This window comes from Sus scrofa, chromosome 6 (genome assembly GCF_000003025.6).
Source record: "Sus scrofa isolate TJ Tabasco breed Duroc chromosome 6, Sscrofa11.1, whole genome shotgun sequence".
NCBI lineage: Eukaryota > Metazoa > Chordata > Mammalia > Artiodactyla > Suidae > Sus > Sus scrofa.
This window is the reverse complement of record NC_010448.4, coordinates 158,494,336-158,515,444: the sequence shown is the minus strand read 5'-3', so window position 1 is coordinate 158,515,444 and position 21,109 is coordinate 158,494,336. Positions and strand designations below refer to the sequence as shown.

The 21,109-nt window shown below is 39.7% G+C and overlaps 1 protein-coding gene across 1 annotated transcript in view; it reads right to left on the bottom strand.

Annotated features, from left to right (window-relative positions):
* Nucleotides 388-21,109, bottom strand: part of NDC1 (NDC1 transmembrane nucleoporin) — a 56,461-nt gene continuing 35,739 nt past the window's right edge. Inside the window, exons 17-18 of the mRNA XM_003356460.4 lie at nt 7,652-7,812; nt 388-3,852 (exon numbers count right to left, since the gene is read on the bottom strand). Coding sequence (XP_003356508.3) covers nt 3,789-3,852; nt 7,652-7,812 — 225 coding nt within the window. The 3' untranslated portion in view covers nt 388-3,788. The remainder of the gene's footprint in view (nt 3,853-7,651; nt 7,813-21,109) is intronic.

Genomic DNA, 21,109 nt, shown 5'->3' with positions numbered 1-21,109 from the left:
CCCACACCACAACTGCAACACCACCAGATCCTTAACCTACTGCACCGGGCCAGGGATCAAACCTGCACCACCACAGAGATAACACTTGATCCTTAACCCATGGTGCCACAGTGGGAACATCCGGTTTTGCTTATTTTTTTCAATGGTGGTCAGCATCGTAAGGATAGCTGGATTATTACCTGATAAATTCAAGTCATCTTCGTTTTAAACTGGTCTTAAAGATGACTCTGGATTCAGAGAGCAAAGAGTAAGCTGAGTAAAGTACCTCAACTACCTTGAGGGGAAGTTCAGACTAAGACAAATCAGCAGACTGTTAGCCTGGAGGAGTATGATCTGATTTAGAAACATTCAGGCAAGAAAAGAAATGTCTATTAAGAAATGGCTTTCAGCAACTGCATCCTTTGTTTAATTTTACAAGAAAGGCAGCCAGGACAATGAAGAAACACTTTTAGAATTCAGGCTCCTTAGAGTTACCATTAAACACAGATGACCCACTAGATCAGTCCAGCTAGGGGCAAAAGCTGATTTCTCAACAAGTAAAACCTTTTCAGGTTTTATAAGCAATGACTCTGAGACTGCATTGAAATGGCTAAGGAAACACACATGCACCAGAAATTAAATAACTGACCTCAAAGATATACATAGTTCAATTAATAGTCCCATTTAAAAAAATGTAAATTTATTCTTCTGCCCAATATCAGTGATATACAAAAGGATATAAACAGATTACCATATTTACGGGAATATACACAAAATAATTACCAAGGAATAAATCCGGCAAAGTGACAAAGTGTTGCATATCCATGTCCACTCAACTATACAAGTTTTTTTTTTTTAATTCTAGGACAGTTTTCCATTTCTCTAGGAAGAGAAGTTCTGTAGATTTGTACATTCCATAAAGATCAAGAAAACATTACAAGTGAGTTCCACGGTGGCTCAGCGAGTTAAGGATCCAGTGTTGTTACTGCTGTGGCTCAGGTAGCTGCTATGACATGGGTTCAATCCCTGGGCCTGGAACTTCCACATGCTGCAGCCAAAAAAACCCAGAACACACACACACACACACACACACACCCCATTACAAGAACAGATACAATCATGTTTTGTACTGACAGGCAAAGAAAAGCTTTTAAAGAACACCCTCTAGGAGTTCCCACTGTGGCTCTGCTGGTTAAGGACCCAACGTAGTCTCCATGTGGATGTGGGTTCAATCCCTAGCCTCACTCAGTGGGCTAAGGATCCAGTGTAGGTAGCTGTGGTGCAGCTCGCAGACGTGGCTCAGGTCCCATGTTGCTGTGGCTGTGGTGTCGGCCTGCAGCTGCAACTCCTATTTGAACCCTAGCCTGGGAACTTCCATATGCTGCAGGTGTGGCTGTAAAAAGGAAAAAAAAAAGAGAGAGAAACCCCCCCTCATTTTCAGGCCAATGTTGTATCAGTGGGTTCACAGGTGGGCCGTGTCTTCACCCAGAGAAGCGCTCCTCTCCTCCTGCTGGTCTTCCTAAGGGCCCCCTCCCGGTACTCAGGGGGCGCTTTCTTTACTGGCAGGTGATTGAGCCATAACCTGCTCCAACAGACGGTGTGTGGACTATCAATACGCAGCGAGGAAAAGGAACTGACTGCTTTATCTACTAAATATAATCCAGATTTGGGGAGGCAGTTTCCAGATTTCCACCAGGCAGCCGTTATGTGAACTGCATCGGGTACACAAGCACATTCTCTTGAGCAAAAATAGGGATGAACACCTCAGAAAATTTCACATTGCTCAACAAAGAGACACCTTCCCAAAGTATGTGGGAAATGACAAAAACATACGCCTAGCCAGACGTTTTATCCAAGTCAGTCAAAGTTTAAAGAAATCACCCCACTGTCAGTCTCAGGAATCCAATGGGTTAAACGCCACACTTCTTCTTTAAAGGAACAGAAGGTAGAGCATCCTCTTCTCCCAGAGTGGCCCAGTCAGGCAGCACAGAGAATGGACTACAAAGAGCGGGAAGGCTTTAAAATATAGAATGCAACACTGCTCAGTCAACACAGCCACAGTTTTCTGGCCATCTGTAACTTTCACGTTCAAAAATCCAGCTTTTACATTAAAAAAAAAAAAAAATCAACTTCACTTCAGATGTAAAACAAACAAACAAACAAAAGGCAATGGCCTAAATACTCCAAACACTTGGACAATTGAGAAACTGTCTCATAAAGACACTTTAAGGCCAGCGGGATTCATTTTTAATTTGTCGTGTGCTGGCTGAAGGAGTAAAAAATAAATCAAGATATAATACATCAAGTAATCAGACAGTTGGTTGAAATATATACCACATTAAAGATTCATATATAGGAGTTCCCATCATGGCTCAGTGGTTAACAAATTCGACTAGGAACCATGAGGGTGCGGGTTCCATCCCTGGCCTCAGTGGGTCAAGGATCCGGCGTTGCCGTGAGCTGTGGTGTAGGTCGAAGACGCGGCTCGGATCCTGAGTTGCAGTGGCTGTGGTGTAGGCCTGCCGCTACAGCTCCGATTAGACCTCTAGCCCGGGAACCTCCATATGCCTTGAGTGCGGCCCTAAAAAGACAAAAAAAAAAAAAAAAAAAAAAAAAAAAAAGATTCATATATAGTATTGTGCTGACTTTGAGGAAAAAGATAATATGAAAAGAATTACAAGGGAGCATTTCAGTTCAAAGCTAGTCCAGGGAATATCTACCAGCAGAATTTTTAATCTTTCCTCTTCAAAGAAGTTGATCTAATAAATTATACGATTACCTTTTGGGACATACAACATACTCCTGAGGACAGTAACCCCTCTGACGTTTCGGTTTCACTTGCTATTTGATGGCTAAATTGCTTCTGGCTGTGAAGATTTTCCTCATATATCTCAGCTATCTAGTTTACACTGCAAAGGTTGCTGGCTTCTGTGAGATCAATTAAGCTTCAGAAAATAATTTGATATAATGAAGATGAGGGTAGGGGAAAAAAAGGGTGCTTACTGGTTTTCCTTGCAAAACTTTTTCTCTCACTTGAAAAACTTGGCAATTGCTTAATGTTTTGTTCCAGAAAAAGAAAGCAAAACTCGTTGAGAAAATACCCATACACTTATTATTTACTAGCAGGATATAAAATAAATTCATAGACATTAGTCAACTGTCTTTTGAAAACCAAATGCGAATGTTTAACCTTGTAACTTAAGAACCGAATTTTTCCACATTCCTTTATACAGAGTTAGCATCTGTAAATTGAGACCTTTTTGGACCATCATGCAAATTTAATTTGTCCCTGGAAACAAAAACACAACCTAACAGATTAACAAAATATGTCCTTTGGACAATACTTTCTGTGACTTTTCCTCCACTGTTACCTTTTTTATTCTTCAGTAAACAGAAACTACCCCCCAAAAGTTTACGTATTTCCAGGAAGGACTGGATCAAGTCAATCCATTTCACTTTCTGAACTGGCTTTACTGCTCTCCAACGTAAATCCTAAAAGTGTCCTAGTTATTATTACGAAGCTATATAAGCTACAAACATTTCTACTGCCATAGATGCTTCTGTAAAATTGAATAAAGATTTTATTATACCACACAGACAAAAAGCAATCGGTACAGAAAAGGCAGCTTTTGGTTATTCTGCTGAGAATTTCCATGATTTCTCCCATTAAAGTATAGTTTTCAAAGCAACCACCACGACAAAGGAAGCATCTAATTAGTCCATTTTCTTCTGATCCAAGAATGCTGAACATTTACTGTCCCATCTGTAGTTGTATCAGCAGTGTAATGAACACAGTTTATATTACTTAACTATTCTTTGAACTCCAAGAACTGTTGAAGTCTTTTCTGATGTTCTGCAGATGCTTGCACAGCACTAAATGAAACATAAATTCAAAGCATAAGCTTTATTTTACATTAAGCATATTAAGTGAACCACAGAACACAGAGTCAATATTTTTCAAAACAATTAAAAACGAATAGAAATCTTCACTTATTTAGTACTTCTGAAAAAGTTGGAAGAAAACCCTCCTTAATCTAATGAGGAGGAGGGTGTGCATTCAGTAACGGCATGCTTCTACCTTCTAAAAGAGCAAAGCAAATTAAGACTGACAAGTGAAGGCAACGATTTTAACCTGCTTTGCTGTGGAACCTGCTGTGCAGAGTTCCAGGCCTTGCAGTAGATTTTCTGGATTTTATTATTTTATTTAAACCAGATTCCAACATTATCTTTGAGTTGTGGAGTATTTCAATTGCCTTTAATATAAAAATCCTTTAAACTAAAATGTTTGCTTAAAATACAATAGACTCCACTAATCGTTTTCAAAGGTAACAGCTTGGTGGTTTAGATTTACTTTTCCCTTTGAACATAAGTTCTGTCTTGGATGGGGAAATTGAGTTCACTCCATACCCTCACCCCCACAAAAATACATTACCTTGAAAAAACTGGGGTAAATATATACTGAAACAAGTATAAATTAAACTTCTGAGCAGAAATTGAATACAATGAAAGATTTTGGTCTTCTAGCTGTTAAGAGTAATACATCACTCCTGTGATAAAATTCCAGGTAACTGAAGGCTACCACTTTAAAAAGTGTCAAAAGTCTTAATACAGTAATTTTGCTACAAGCCATCCTCAAATGCCTTATATTATACATATCTCTACTTTCTTAAACCATGTCGCTGCCATTTACTGAACCATCCCAAGTGTATTTTTCTGTTCAGACTCCCTCTAGGTGCCAGTGTGGCTGTCATCTCTAACTAAATGGCCCTGAACTTTATAAAACACAGAGCCTGAGACTGTTCTCATGACTCGTCTCTCTGGTAGCAGGCACTGTACTGTATCTTACTAATAGCAGTCTTCCCTTCAAATTTTAATGTTAGAGGCTAGAAAAAATCAAATTTGCCCAAATTAAAAGCAAACATGGGGTTAAGTATCCAGCGCTGCCGTGAGCTGTTGGTGTAAGTCAAAGACGCGGCTTGGATCCCACGTTGCTGTGGCTGTGGTGTAGGCTGGCGGCGACAGCTCCAATTGGACCCTTAGCCTGGGAACCTCCATATGCCACGGGTACGGCCCTAAAAAGACAAAAAAAAAAAAAAAAAGTAAACATGTCTCAAGAGTTGACTTCATTTACACCTCGTTCTCAGAGGAAGAGATCTGAGGAATGATAAACCAGGATATTAGTAATAGGTATTGTCCCAACAATATATAAAGTAGTGTGGGCTTTACAAAGGTATGATCCCATTTTATCTCTATTAACAGCAAACGGAACATAGTGGGATGGATAACATACCCCTGTCATGGGAGGGTAAGCAGTGTAAGAATGGTTCAGAGGTGAGGGGAGACAACAGTCTCCTGGTTAAGAGGACAGACAATTCAGATAGGCCCCCGGGATCAGAAATTTGAGTCTAAATTCTGGTTCTACAACGAGATGCTGCTGTGTGGCACTGGGAACTATGTCTAGTCACTGATGATGGGGCATGATAATGTGCAAAAACAGAAGGTGTACATGTATGTGTAACTGGGTCACCATGCTGTACAGCAGGAAAAAAAACTGTATTGGGGAAATAACTATTTAAAAAAAAAAGTAAAAATAAATAAATAAATAAATAAATTCTGGTTCTAAAATTTACTACCTACGTAATCTCAGGCAAGTTACTTAAATCATGAGGTAACTTGCCCACAAACTGCAGAGTCAATGGTGTAACCAGACATAATACATCCAAATGTCTTAATTTCAAACCTAATATTTCCACGGTACTATTCTGTTCTATATTTGTACAAAACAGTCTCCAGTGACCTCATCAATTTTGGTACATATATAAAATATGGCTCTTCTCAGAGAAAAGAAACTAAGGCAGAGTTTCATTCGCAAAATTTTTTTAACAGTCACCTATCTCCCTTTCTCATCTAAGAAATTAATTTTCCCCTTTTCTTCCTGTTTTGCTTTATCATCAATATACATCACATCTATTTCATTAGCTAAATTCATTGAGTGTTTTTTGAGAGTACCTGACATGGCAGTTTACATCTTAGAAGTACCCTAGCGTTACACAGGGTAAGAAGGTGGAATTTTAAGAGCAAGAAAGACCTGATTTCAGGTTCATGTTCTAACAATGACTAGACTGTGAGGAGTTCCTGTCGTGGCTCAGTGGTTAATGAATCCAACTAGAAACCATGAGGTCGCGGGTTCGATCCCTGGCCTTGCTCAGTGGGTAGGGATCTGGTGTTGCCATGAGCTGTGGTGTAGGTTGCAGACGCAGCTCCGATCCTGTGTTGCTGTGCCTCTGGTGTAGGCCAGTGGCTACAGCTCCGATTGGACCCCTAGCCTGGGAACTTCCATATGCCGCAGGAGCGGCCGAAGAAATGGCAAAAAGACAAAACAAAACAAAAAAAAACAAAAAAAAAAACAATGACTAGACTGTGCTATGAGCAAGTTTTTAACCTCTTTGAGTCTTAAGTTTCCATATCTGTACAATTATGATAATCTCTATACCTCACAGGCTCTTTGAGAAGAGTAAATTTAAAAAAACATATATAGTGGATAAGTATATTGTCTAGAACAGCACTGCCCAATAGAACTTTCTGTAATGATGGAAATGTTTTATTTTTGTTTTATTTTAATGAATGATGGAAATGTTTTCGACTTAAGCTGTCCAATATAGAAGCCACTAGCCATATATAGTACTGAGGACATGAAATGTGGCTGCTGTAACAGACAAACTGGATTTTTAATTTTATTTAACTTTAATTAATTTAAATAGCAACACAGGGCTATACGTATTTGGAGTGCAGATCTAGAGGGCGCTCAATAAACTGATTTTTTGGTTTGGTTTAAACATGTGAATAAGTGTCTTGAGGACAGAGGATCATCTATAGCTCTTGTTCCCCACACAGAACCGAAGCATTCCAGAAACCTTGCTGCTGCCTCCTTACAGGAGAATGCCTCGTACAACTGACCATGGACGTAAAAGGAAATACACTGTCATTTCTGAAAACACATTGGAAGAAGCCCTAAACTACATACAGAAGAAGCAGAGCAATCCCTTGTATCTTGTAATGTTCATTTATAATTACAATAAACATAATTTAGTCAATAACCTAAGTATCCCTTACCCTGCCTAGCTAGATTAGGGTAGGCAAGCAGTAAACATCAATGAAACTAAATATACACAGGTGTGGCATTTGCGGTTTTCTTTCTGGTTCCATTTCTGAAGGTGTTGTGATCCGTCATTGTTTTTCTAGCATGATTCACAAAGCGCCAAGGACTCATTTATGGAATAGTCTGCTCACCCCAAGTCTTAGCTTGTTGACCAAGGGATAATACTTGAATTATTTTTAATATGCTTTTCTGGAGAGGTATTCATTTTGCCTTTTTTTCTCCCTTAAGTATGTTTTAGTAATCTAAAAACACGATACATAATTATATTCGCTGCTTTCATAACCTTCTATCCTCTTTTTTATTTTATCCATGTGAATGAAGGCCCCAAAGCTTACAGGCCAACATTTTAAAATGTACATATTAAATCTAAATCTAAACTGTTCATTCCCAACAGAAATCATGAAGGTCCCAAAAGAATGCTTTCAACTTGTGAGCCTTTATAATTCTTCTACCTGTTTCTCTTACTAATTTCCCAAAAGTAAATTATCATGGAACAAAAACAGGTAAACTTACTTTAGATGTTCACCGAATGTCGTAGTTATTCGATAGATAGCAGTTTTTAGTGATGCTCTAAAGGCAAACCTTAATGTTTTATAGGAAGTGTCCACCAGGCTTCCTGAAATCCGCGGTGGTTTACTGGAAGCATGAGGAAGCTTGAAGTACTTGTCAACTGCCTAAATCAAGAAGGAAAGAAAAGAAATTATTAGTTCAGACTATCAGAAAAGTCAACTTACACCAGAGTATTAAGGAGATCTCATTTCAGACAGACAGATACAGAGGCACACACACACACAAACATGTAATAAAATATTTATTTTGGGTCACAGTCCACTGCAGTGCAGTAGAAAAACAGTGCAGTAGAGGTCCAGTCACTTCAGCAGTTACCAGAAAAACATCCAGACTTGTCCTCTAAAAAGAAGTTAGAAAAACGTCCAGACTTGTCCTCTAAAACAGCCTTTTGAAAATGCAAAATGGAGACGTGAAACACAGATGCCCTACTGCTTATGTTGTATGACAGATTTATTATAAATCTCAGCTCCCAAAAGACCAAAACTTTATGCTTTACATAAATAAGCTTATTTACTAAACTAGTTTATCTTCCTTTTCGATTCTAGATGATAAAGCATCTATGAGCAAGAACAGGCAGGCGAGAGAGAATTCACAAGTGAAAAATTTATTTACACCTGAAAATATTAAGAGACTTAAGGTTAACTTTTAAAGGCCAAAGATAAATATTATATTTTTAAATGATATAACTATATTAAGAGGAGGGAGAAGAAAAGTGAGAAGTGTGTTAATCTACCCCAGCAAGGCTAATGTCTAAAATGCAAAGAAGTAAGCCTATTATTTGTAGCTACGGATGTAACTACCAAAAGTACTTAAAACTGAAGTTAAAATTTTAAAAAAGTTAGAATCATTTCTGCTATCATGTTTTTAATTTCAAGAGCTCTTTAATGTCATTTGAGTGATCCTTTTTACTTTATTTTTTTTTTGGGGGGGGGGTCTCTTTTTATTGTCCTTTTTTAGGGTCATAGTTGTGGCACATGGAGGTTCCCAGGCCAGGGGTCTAATGCGAGCTGTAGCTGCCGGCCTGCTCCACAGCCACAGCAACGCCAGATCTGAGCAGCGTCCTCGACCTACTCCACAGCTCACGGCAACGTGGGATCCTTAACACACTGAGCGAGACCCCGGATCAAACCCGCAACCTCATGGTTCCTAGTCAGGTTAGTTTCTGCTGTGCCACAACGGGAACTCCCCCTTTTTACTTTTTATTTCAGCATCCTATTTTTGTTTCAAGAATGTAATACCCTCTTTCTTCTCAGGATTTTGATGATTTCTGCTGTTTTGCAATTTTTGTTTGTTTTATAGTTTCTTCTGAGCTACTACTTCTCCCCACTTTGGTTCTTTGGTCTCTATCTTCTGTACTGGAGACTTTTCTCAAAAATCTAGTGATTCCCTGGCTCCTTACTAAGAGTGGACCTCCTAAAGAGCTCCGTGTACACAACTGGAGGTAACTGACAACGGCTCTGGGGACGTGACTGGAGATGACCGACAACAGGATTCACGATAGGTGATCTGCGTGGACCTTCCTGGGTGAGCACTGAACTCGGTAACTTTAGGTCTTTCTTCTTGATCTGATCAGAGTCATTCAAGAAGATTCTTCCAGTAGCCTCTCTGCAGGGCCTGGTCCCCAGTGCTCCGGGGAGCCAAGTGGGGAACAGATCTATCAAGCACATCACTATGCTTTTAGCAGAGCACCCAAAACTGTCAGCCTCCCTGTCCAAGGACCCCACGTTCTACTCACTCTAGAAGATAAAGCTCGACTTCTGCTGGAATGAGGGAGAAGCACCACCTCGAAGAATCTAGGGATCTAATTGGTTTTCAAACAACTCTCACACAAATCTTGTTTTGACACCTGTCCCTGCACCTTTGGTCCTAGAGTCATTGGTGCTTGCCCCTTACCAACTTCAGACTGGCCTCTGGAATCTGCCTCGTTATCTCAACCATCTGCTCTCCAGCTCTGAACACTTTGTTGCTGTTGTCTCCTTTCCTACTTATGGATTTATGTCTTTTTAAAAGTCCTTTTACTGTAGTTTAGCAGAGTTTAGGGGAAGGAACAAGACATGATACATGCGTTCAGTGTGCCATCCTAACTGCAAGTCCAATCATTTCTTCTTTCAACAAGTAACTTGTAAGCGTGTTTACCAGGACTGAGATATACTTGAGAAAATTTCAGGCAGTATGGGAGATGGAATTTAGTGACATACTTAAGCAATATTAAATAACACTGAATCATAACAGAAAAGTTTCTTCTTTTTCAATTTTCTTGCAAACCTTCTAATAAACCCTCAGTATATCAGGAAAAATCGCCATCATCATTTACACCTGGGTCCAATGGACCCTTTTTCTATAGTTCAGTCTTTTTACAAAAAATTTACAGAAGAATGACATAATAATGTAAAATAACTGTATAGAAATTTTAAAAAGATTATAAGCATATTTTCCAGATTCTGAAATACGTCTTTTGACTGCAACTAGCTGCTTGTCAGTTATCATGAATAAATCTGGAACATATCCATCTTACAGTTTTGATTTCATATTGAAAATACATCTCCAACAGGTTCTAGCTTATCATTACTTCTGGTTCCTTCTCATACATCTGTGCCATCAAAAATACATTTTTTAAAACTTTTGACAGTTCTTAATTTTGTTGAAGAGTTCAGCCATTTTCTTTGGACCCCAACTGTGCAAAACATTTTCATTCTTAGGTTTATAAAGATGAAGTGAAATGATCAAATACAGCAACTTTTTATTGTATGTGACTTTTTTCGTTTCAACATCATTTCCTTCCACTCGCCTTTGAATACTCATTTGTACGCCATCAGCACGTGTCCACTTACGAACCATATAAAGTCAACTTCGGTGTACAAATAGCATAGAAGGTGAAAGAATATTGTTATGTGTACTGTTAGCAAAATGGGATGATTTAGTTTCTTAGTATACAATATTGTGGGACAGAGCCCTTCCTGTTGAATGACTTAGTAGATGAGAATATCTCATACATTGCCTTTTTCTCCTTAAAAATTCATTGTTCTGTCAATTCTTGCATCTGAGAGAGTATATCTAGAATACTGTTATCTGAAGAATCACAGTCTGAAATTCCTCTCATATGACCAATTTCACCATCATCATTAAAGTCTAGAGCTGTGGTGCAGTGTACAATACGGTATAAGACATATGTAGCCATTGGCAGTTGAAATGTTGCACATCTGAACTGAGATATATACTGTACGTGAAAAATACACAGCAGATTTTGAAGACTTAGTATAAAAAATATAAAATATATCATTAATAATTTTATCAATTAAATACATGATAAAACCATACTACTTTAGATATACTGAGTTAAAATAAAAACTATCTTTAAAATTTACCTGACTTGGTTGGTTGCTTGGTTTTGTTTTGTTTTTCTTTTTAGGGCTGCACTCCCGGCATATGGAAGTTCCCAGGCTAGGGGCTGAGTCAGAGCTGCAGCAGTTGGGACTCAGCAACATGGGATTCAAGCCACGTCTGCGACCTACACCACAGCTCACAGCAGTGCCGGATCCTTAAGACAGATCCTTAACCTACGGAGTGAGACCAGGGATAGAACCCGCATCCTCATGGATACTAGCCAGGTTTGTCACCGCTGAGCCACAATGGGAACTCCACTTGGTTTGTTTTTCTAATGTAACTACTAGAAAATGTAAAATCACACATGTGGATGGTATTATTTTCCCACAGAACAGGGCTGGTCTAGAGTCCTGCCTCTTTGCATTTATCTTCTGATTTATCTAATATAATTATTTAACATATTGGCAATTTTCTTCCTTTCACAATCATGGGGTGGACATTTTTTAATATATGAATTAACAACTGCATTTAAGGAAAGCTTTATAAAATTATAAAAGCTGGGCATTCCCGTTGTGGTGCAGCAGAAATGAATCCGACTAGTATCCCTGAGGATGCGGGTTTGATCCCTGGCCTCATTCAGTGGGTCAGGATCCATCTTTGCTGTGAGCTGTGGTGTAGATCACAGACACAGCTCAGATCCCACGTTGGTGTGGCTGTGGCCTAGGCCAATAGCTGTGGCTCCAATTTGAGCCCTAGCCTGGGAGCTTTTATATGCCGTGAGTATGGCCCTAAAAACCAAATAATGTGTGTTCAGACTACTTACATACCTTTTCTTGAAAGATAATGTAATACTATATGATTTCATCATTCTTCTATTTTCTTATTGGTCTTTTACCACAACTGGAATAACTGATGTTATTATAGCTGAAATAATTCCTAGGACGATCAAATAGCAAATTGTTTCAAGATACTAGAAATGTAAAATCACGACTCCATAATACATCTTGGATTTTAGTCTCTTTTTTTAGGGCTGCACTCGAGGCATATGGAGTTTCCCAGGCTAGGGGTCCAATTGAAGCTACAGCCACTGGCCTGTACTGCAGCCACAGCAAAGCCAGATCCGAGCCGCATCTGCGATCTACACCACAGCTCACTGCAATACCAGATGCTTAACCCACTGAGCAAGGCCAGGAATTGAACCTGAATCCTCATGGCTGATAGTCGGGTTCGATAACCGCTGAGCCACGACGGGAATTCCAACATCTTGGATTTTAAAACAGTCTAAAAGTTAATTGCAAAATAATGAATTTTTGGGGGGGAGGCGGTGAGCAGTCACGGCATACAGAAGTTCCCGGGCCAGGAACTTCTGACTCAAGCCACAGCAGTGACAATGCCAGATATGCACTAGGTCACCAGGGAACTCCTAAAAGAATGAATTTTGTTTGACCATTTTCTCTTCATTCTTTGAAAGACCTCTAAGAAAGAATAAAAGCCATAAAATATTTATCCTTACAAACAACTGGAATAGCTCAAAAAACAAATGCAAAAATTAAATTGGACCCAAAAGACTCTAATGGCATAAAAACTACACTGGGGAAAAAAAAATCTCAGTTTGGAGCTAATGTGTCCTTAACATATCTCTAATCCTCTCTAACCTCCTTTCATAACAACTGTAAGCAGACTTGAGGTTCAGGGACTTCAACAAACAATGCACAGCTAGAGTGTAACCCTATTGTCTTTTCTAATTTTCACTGTCTTATTCTCAGTACTGAAATCCAAAAAGCCCTGATCTGGCGGTAAAACTTGACCTGGGCTAACATAGGCTATTTATAATCTTTATCCCACTTAATAAGAATATTTATATATTTCATTGGAGAAAAGTATTAATATATCTGATTAAGGAGATGCCACCTTGAATAGCAATAGGAATATTACATAATGTGTGATATGAATACCACATTACATTTTGAAAAATCCAAAAAACCCAAAGTTTTGAAATATATCCTAGGGTTTGAGATAAGGGGCCTATATTCTACTTCTAGCAAATCAAACTAGTTTTCCTTTTATAATAGTGACACAGTTTCCTTTTAAATAAATTTAACTTAAAACACAAAGTTTCCTTTTAAATAAATATTAACTTAAAACACTAAGTAAATAATGGTTCATTTAGATGGCATATAAATACCACTAAAATTATAACAAGCGTATGATAATGAACAGTTATGCAAAAACTAGGAGGGTAGTATATGATAACTGAAATCGAGGAAATACTGGTTTACAACATTTAATGATGTGCCCCCTGGTTAGGAGAACTAAGTATGTACTTAATCAGCTGTGAGATTAAACCCGTATCTATTGAGCACTCATTTTACGTGCTACCCAGGGTTCCTGCCCAGCCCTGAAGACTCAGATCATACAACTGGGATCTTGCCTATCTCGTTAAGAGTCATCCCAGACAATGAAAAGAGCAGGAGTGAGTACTACACACCACTGAACAACACTCTTCAGGGAAAATAAAAAATTCCATGAAGGCCTCACCTTGGCCCTAACAGAAGACCAAACCGAAGCTGTACCAAAGACTGGGCGCTTTTTGCCCATTTATATTTATAAGCAGTAGTATATGCACAAAAGCCATAGAAAGAGAAAATGTCAGGTGCTTTTCCCCTAATATTTACCTAAAGGTCCACTGTGCAGAGCTTTGAGAATCCCTGGTCTCAGGGATCCTACTTATAACCTAGTTTAAAAAAGAAAAAAGGTTTACTCCACTAAAGCCAGAATCGCAAACAAATGCTAAGGCTAAGAGCAGATTTTGTTACGGAAATCATGATGACTATAGAGCGGTTTTCCAATCTGAGTGCCACTGTCACTCCAGACTGGAGAGCTAAATTTACTGACTTCAGTTACTGCGTGCCAATAACTCAGTTAACCGGGTTACAGATATCATCATCTCATTTAAATAATAAACTAATTCACCTACCAAGCCATACATGATAACCACTTGTTTCATTTCGTTTAACTAAAAGTTTTAATAATAACAGCACCTGCTATTTACTGCACCTCTAACACCTGTCATTTAAGATTCGACAGATGTCATCTCTAACCCTCATACTATCACTTTAAAGATAGTAATTCCACTTTAAAGATGAAAACACTGATCTCAGAAGACTTTAATAAACTGCCCTCAGTTCCTCAGAATGTAGCGGAGCCTGGGCATCTGTCTGATAGTCACCTAGACTACTTGCTTACTATTGACAGCAATACTCTTTTTTTAATCTTTAAAGCTCTTTTCTCCTGAACAATGTAGTAATTCTGTCATACAACATGGTAATACTGACAACAAAGTAATAAGAGCTAACATTTGCCGAGCACTTAACATGGGCTTGGCGCCCCAAGTGCTTTACAGAGATGATCTCATTCATTCTTCACCACCCTATGAGGTAAGTACTATTATCATTACCCCCATTTTCCATTTACAGAAACTGTTTAGAGATTACCATATTTACTGGTTATATATGGCACTCCCCCGCCCCCATTTCATAATTCCTGCAGTGGAGATGTATCTTCTAATTGACAGCATCTTAAATTCAATGAAATATGGTAAATTTCTCTCCCAAAGCTGCACAGCTAAGAAGTAATAAGAGCTGGGACTTCGACACAGGTAGACCTGGCTCTAGATCTCACACTGCGGCCCTTCTGACATGCTGCCGTTCTACATGGAGGAGGATAAGAAATGCATGCCCCTGCCAAGCCCTCACAGAGGTAATCTGATGTGGTGGAAAGCAAAGGACTTGAAGTCTGAAAACCTGGTTTTCAAATTCACTCAACCATTTATAGGGCATAATCTTTTCCTTTTTTTTTTTTTTTTTTCTTTTTAGGGCCACACTTGCAGCAGATAGAAGTTCCCAGACTAGAGGGAGAACTGGAGGTGCAGCTGCCGGCCTACACCACAGCCACAGCAATGTGGGATCCAAACTGCATTTGCAACCTACACCACAGCTCATGGCAACACTGGATCCTTAACCCACTGAGCGAGGCCATGGACTGCACCCACATCCTCATAGATACCAGTCGGATTCATTACCACTGAGCCACCGCAGGAAATCCCATATGGCATAATCTTAAATAAGTCATACCTATAGATATAGCATGTCTTTTCGAGAAAGACTCAATTATGAAAAATAAACCTTATTCTAACTTTATAAGATTGCTACAAAATTAAACAAAGAGTTTATCTTTTGGAGAACTCCTCTCTTCCTTCTGACTTCATTACTTCCTCAGGGAAGTCTAGAGCCTTCACACCCTTCCTTTCAATCACCTATTCACAAGACCAGCTTAGATTCACCCATTTTATCTTCTCCGATCATACTGCACTTTTGTACACTATGGCATTTATGACAATTGTAGTTTCTTATTTGTGTGATTTTGTTTTATCGTCTGTAAGCTCCTGGAGGACAGGAATCATGTCTGTCTTTTCTCTGTATCTTAGCACATGGTTAACAGTTTGATAATTAACCTCTACTGGATGAATCAACTGTGAATGGCATAAAGGTCAACTTCGATATTCCAGGTATATCAACATTTCACCTTCAGGTGATAAGGCAGAAAATATAATAGAGTTGATACCGTGCATCAAGGCGACACTGACTTTTCAAGGACCAGAAGGCTTTCTGAGAATTTTAAAACATATTTTTAAAAATGAAAATGTTCTGGAGGAGTTCCCATTGTGGCTCAGTGGTTAACGAATCTGACTAGCATCCGTGAGGATGCAGGTTCAATCCCTGGCATTGCCGTGAGCTGTGGTATAGGTCACAGAGGCAGCTCGGATCCTGCATTGCTGTGGCTGTGGTGCAGGCCGGCAGCCACAGCTCTGATTCAACCCTTAGCCTGTGAACCTCCATATGCCGCAGGGGCGGCCCTAAAGAGAAAAAAAAAAGAGAGAAAAGAAAATGTTCTGGAGCTGGATGGCGGTTGGTGGTTATAGAACCACTGTGCCTGTACTTGATGACGCAGAACTGTACACTGAAAGACGGCTAAAATGGTAACTTTTATGTTATGTATATTTTGCCACAATTAAAAACATTTTTTTGATTTAAAAAAAAAAAATCACTCTACCATTTTAGTCCCCATCCTCTGGCACTTTAAGGACCCTTTTAAAGACCTACACACACACACACACACACTCACATCCCAAAGGATAGCTGGCACGTAAGGACCCTTTTAAAGACCTACACACACACACACACACTCACATCCCAAAGGATAGCTGGCACGTAAGGACCCTTTTAAAGACCTCCCCCGCCTCCCCCAAAGGATAGTAGTTGTTCTCCATCCACTAATGGAGAAGTAATCACCACGAATTCAGTCACGTTTCAAATGAACCTATATTTTAATGAACCAAATTAGCATGCAGAAATCTTTGAAAAGTAGCTACAAATGTCAAACATTCACTATTCGGATGACAGCAGTGTACGTGCGGACCAGTGAAGTGGCTGCACTCGCTGCGCTGGCTTGGGGCTCCTGAGAACATCCACGCTCCGCTCCTCGCCCCTTGAGGAATTTGGAGAGAGAAGGACTCCCCCCCTTTCCTTTCATACTTTGTCTTTAATGATTCACAGTGAAATGGCTGATGTTACTGACTGAAAAGTAAAACAAAAGAATGGAACCGTTCCATACGATTGTTCCTCAGTAACATCCAAAAGCCTGTATTTTATAACTTGCCTTAAATTACGGAGATACTCAGAACTCACTCTCCTCATTAAGAGAGCAAGTGTCCCTCCGACATCAAAGAACGTAAAACCAAAAACACACTCCAGGGCTCCTATGAGTCACCTCACGTCCCACCTCTCAAAATGAAAAGCTTTGGGCCTATTATAATTAATCCATTACATCAAAATTGTCACTCAATTTAGGCCTCGGAACAGAATCCTTCATGCACTAAACCAATCAAGAAGCAATCTAGGAGTTCCCGTCGTGGCGCAGTGGTTAACGAATCCGACTAGGAACCATGAGGTTGCGGGTTCGGTCCCTGCCCTTGCTCAGTGGGTTAACGATCCGGCGTTGCCATGAGCTGTGGTGTAGGTTGCAGACGCAGCTCGGCTCGGATCCCGCGTTGCTGTGGCTCTGGCATAGGCCGGTGGCTACAGCTCCGATTTGACCCCTGGCCTGGGAAGCGTTGCTGTGGCTCTGGCGTAGGCCGGTGGCTACAGCTCCGATTCGACCCCTGGCCTGGGAACCTCCATATGCCGCGGGAGCGGCCCAAGAAATAGCAACAACAACAACAACAACAAAAAAGACAAAAAGACAAAAAGACAAAAAAAAAAAAAAAAAAAAAAGAAGCAATCTAGCAGTCATCCAATAAGCACTTAATAAGTGCCTGTCATCTGCCAGGGAGCATATCAGATGCTGGGAATATGGAGATGAGACACAGTCCTTGCCTCTAATAGGGACAACAAAAGTAAGCAATTACAACGCAGTGTAATAAAGTGATGAAATGGGGATGACAAGGCCGAGGAGAGAAAAGGTGAAAAATGCGTTCTAGGCAAAGAAGGAAAGAAGAGGCACCACGGACACAGAGTTAGGTTAAGAAAATAAAATATATTTGAAGGGAAAAGGGAAGAGTCCACGGTGATTATTAGCGTAGAGGGCTCATGGAAACAACAGGAGAGTGGCAGAAGTCAGAAAGAAGGAGCCCCGTTAAGAGTTAGCAGGGGCAGGAGTTCCTGTGGTGGCAGAGCGGAAACCAATCTGACTAGGAACCATGAGGGTGCGGGTTCGATCCCTGGCCTCGCTCAGTGGGTTGAGGATCCGGCGCTGCCGTGAGCTGTGGTGTAGGTGTAGGTCACAGACGTGGCTCGGATCTGGTGTTGCTGTGGCTCTGGCATAGGCTGGCAGCTACAGCTCCAATTAGACCCCTAGCCTGGGAACCTCCATATGGCACAGAAGAGAAAAGACAAAAAAAAGAGTCAGCAGGGGCAGAAGGCCACACAGTAGTAATTCAAGTCAAGAATGTCAAGGGCCTGAAGTAAGGCTGAAGCAGGAGGGATGGATGGGTTGTTGATAAGGGATTGACCCCTTAGAGTTTTGCCACATAGGTGCAAGTGAGGATGGGGTGAAAAGGCGTGGAAGGAATTATTGCTAAGATGGTTGAGCTGACTGATGATGAGAAGGTCTAAGCCAGACCGGGAAAGACACGTATGTAGCTGGGAGGGAGGTGAAAGACAAAGGAAGTCAAAATATTGGCAAGGACAGAAAGTGCACAGAGGAACCAAGAGCCCAAGAGGCTGTGTCTGGAGGGGTCTTTAATGGGCCTTCAGATGTACCAGAGGAATTCAGAGAGCAGGAACTTTGGAATAAAAATTACATGTTTATCTTCACTACGCTGTAATTAAAATTTAGCATTTCTTTAAAATACAAGGCAGTAAATCACAACAGCATTAGCAGTTTCCATGACTTTGTCAGCAACGGGAACCGCCAGTATTTTCTTATCACATTACTAGTGCAGTTAACTTAAAACACCATTTATCTTATCACTTTAAAATCAGGCGTTATTAAACTCCCCGATAAATCCTGTTATATTTTCCCCTCACCCAGAGGTTTCTCACATCCTCTGTCTACATCTTGTTATTTAACGCATTAATTTAAAAGCACATATTACTCATGATATTACTTATATGTGGAATCTAATAAAAAGTGAAACACTTATTTATAAAACAGAAACAAGCTCACAGATTTTGAAATCACACTTACCAAAGAGGAAACTGTGGGGGGGTGGGAATAAATCAGGAAAATGAGATTAACACAAACACATTACTATTTATGAAATAGAAAACTAACAAGGACCTACGGTATAGACAGGGAGGGCTACTCAATCATCTGTAAAATCCTCTATGGGAAAAAGGAATGATATACGTATCTATATAACTGATTGCTTTTGCTGTATACCTGAAACTAATACAATAATGTAAATCAACTACAGTCCGATAAAATTAAAAAGCAAATAAAACACACATATTACTATGCCACAAATTCAATACTTTCATAATTATATTCTAACCTGATTTCCTCTCTAATCCTAAGGACTTTATGTTAACATATTGAGAACATTATTCTGGGAAAAAGTCCATGAGCTTCATCAAACTGCCAAAGGAATCTTTGGTACATGAACATTTAAGGTCCAGCTTAGGTGGCAGAACCCTGGAGTTTTAAAGGTGGGCATTCATGGGATGGTGAGGCCTGGATGACAGTCACAGGTTGAGACCGAGGGGTATGCAAAAGAGGAGCAGAGAGGAGGAAGCCAAAGAACTGTGCAGCCAAGGTGTGGGACAAATATTCACGTGGACACTGGGTCACTCATCACAACCAACCTCTGGTTATGGGGTGGGGAAGACCACCAGGCAGTTTGCAAAATCTGACGACTGCAGAGAGTGACCGAAAGGCCGACTGTGATGTAGCCTAGGAGAACAGATGCCACAAGTCTCACACAAGAAGGGATTTTCATACTCGGAAGCTAAGCAACAAGTCACTGGTCTTGTTATCTGTTGTTCCATTTACCTCTTCCCAACTCTCAAAAATACGCCTCTGCCTCTTCGGTACTCTGCCTCCCAGTACTCTCCAACTAACTCCTCAGTTTCAAAATAAATTATAATTCTTACCTCCCTCATCAAAGGTAGGAATGACACTAAGCAAATAAACAGATTGCTTTCTTTCTCAAACCTACTCATAATCAACTATGAAGGATTAGGAATTTTGATGATGGAAAGGTCAAAAGAAAGTAATTTGGGTACAGAATACCTGTAGACCAGTGTTATCTTTATGAAATCATCAATTCAGTTTCAGCCAACAATTTGAGAAAATGAAACATAATGAAAAAACATTAGACTGCATAGCAATAATAAAAGGTAAGCACTGTTCTATCATTTTTCTAAGTTCTGCCTATGGGAAAGGGGTGAACCAGCAGCAGGGAAAAGAATAGGAGCTGGACCTATCTGCAAATACCTTATTTTGCAGGTTTTCCCTTAGAAGGATGTAAATATTTTGCATTTTTATAAAACAAAATAAAATATTAAGAAGCAAACCCTAAAAATCATGATAAAAGAAGTCAATCTCACTGTATACGGAGTTAACAAAACTGTATCAAGAGGACTCCTTTCACACGACTCTGGAACACAACCAGCTTGACTTTACATTCTAATGGGATGTTTTCAAGGGAATAAAACAGTCCAAAAAAATCTTGAACTGTTTTCAGTAAACAAAATACTGATGGTGGTGTTAGTAATACAATCACTGAGGCTATCACGTATCTTGCAGAATTAAAGACAGTAACACCCGAGATGTCTATCTGCAGAGGACTGGATAAAGAAGATGTCACACATATATACCACAGATTATTATTCAGCCATTAAAAAGAACAAAATAACGCCATCTGCAGTAACCTGGATGGAACCAGAGACTCTCACATTAAGTGAAGAAAGCCAAAGACAAATATATTATATCACTTGTATGTGGAATCCAATAAAAATTATTCAAAAGAACGTATTTATAAAACAGAAAAAAACTCACAAGACTTCAAAATCAAACTTAGGGTTACCAAAGGGGAAACTGGTTGAGGAGGAACAAATGGGAGGATGGGATTAACACACACACACACTGCTGTGTATCCAACAGAGAACAAGCACCTACTTTAGTGCACAGGGAACATGACTCAATTTCTGTAATAACCTATATGGGAAAAAATAACTCATGTTCCTAAATGTACAAATTATTCACTTTGCTGTTAACCCGAAGCTAATACAACATTTATTGTAAATCAACTCTACTCCACTAAAACACAATTTTAAAAAATTTTAAAAGAAAGGCATAAGCTGTTGTAAGACTCTTTCGGTTCTGTACACACACACACACATCTCTATATTCCAAGTCTAATGTAAATGTACTTACTACAGGTCATGGTCTAAAAAGTCTGAAAGCCATAGCACTAAGGGTAGAGACATTCTCTCTGTAGAGAACCTTATGTCAAAATTAAAACCCAGGGAGGGTGGCTCCGTGGGTTAAGGATCCAGAACTGTCACTGCAGCAACT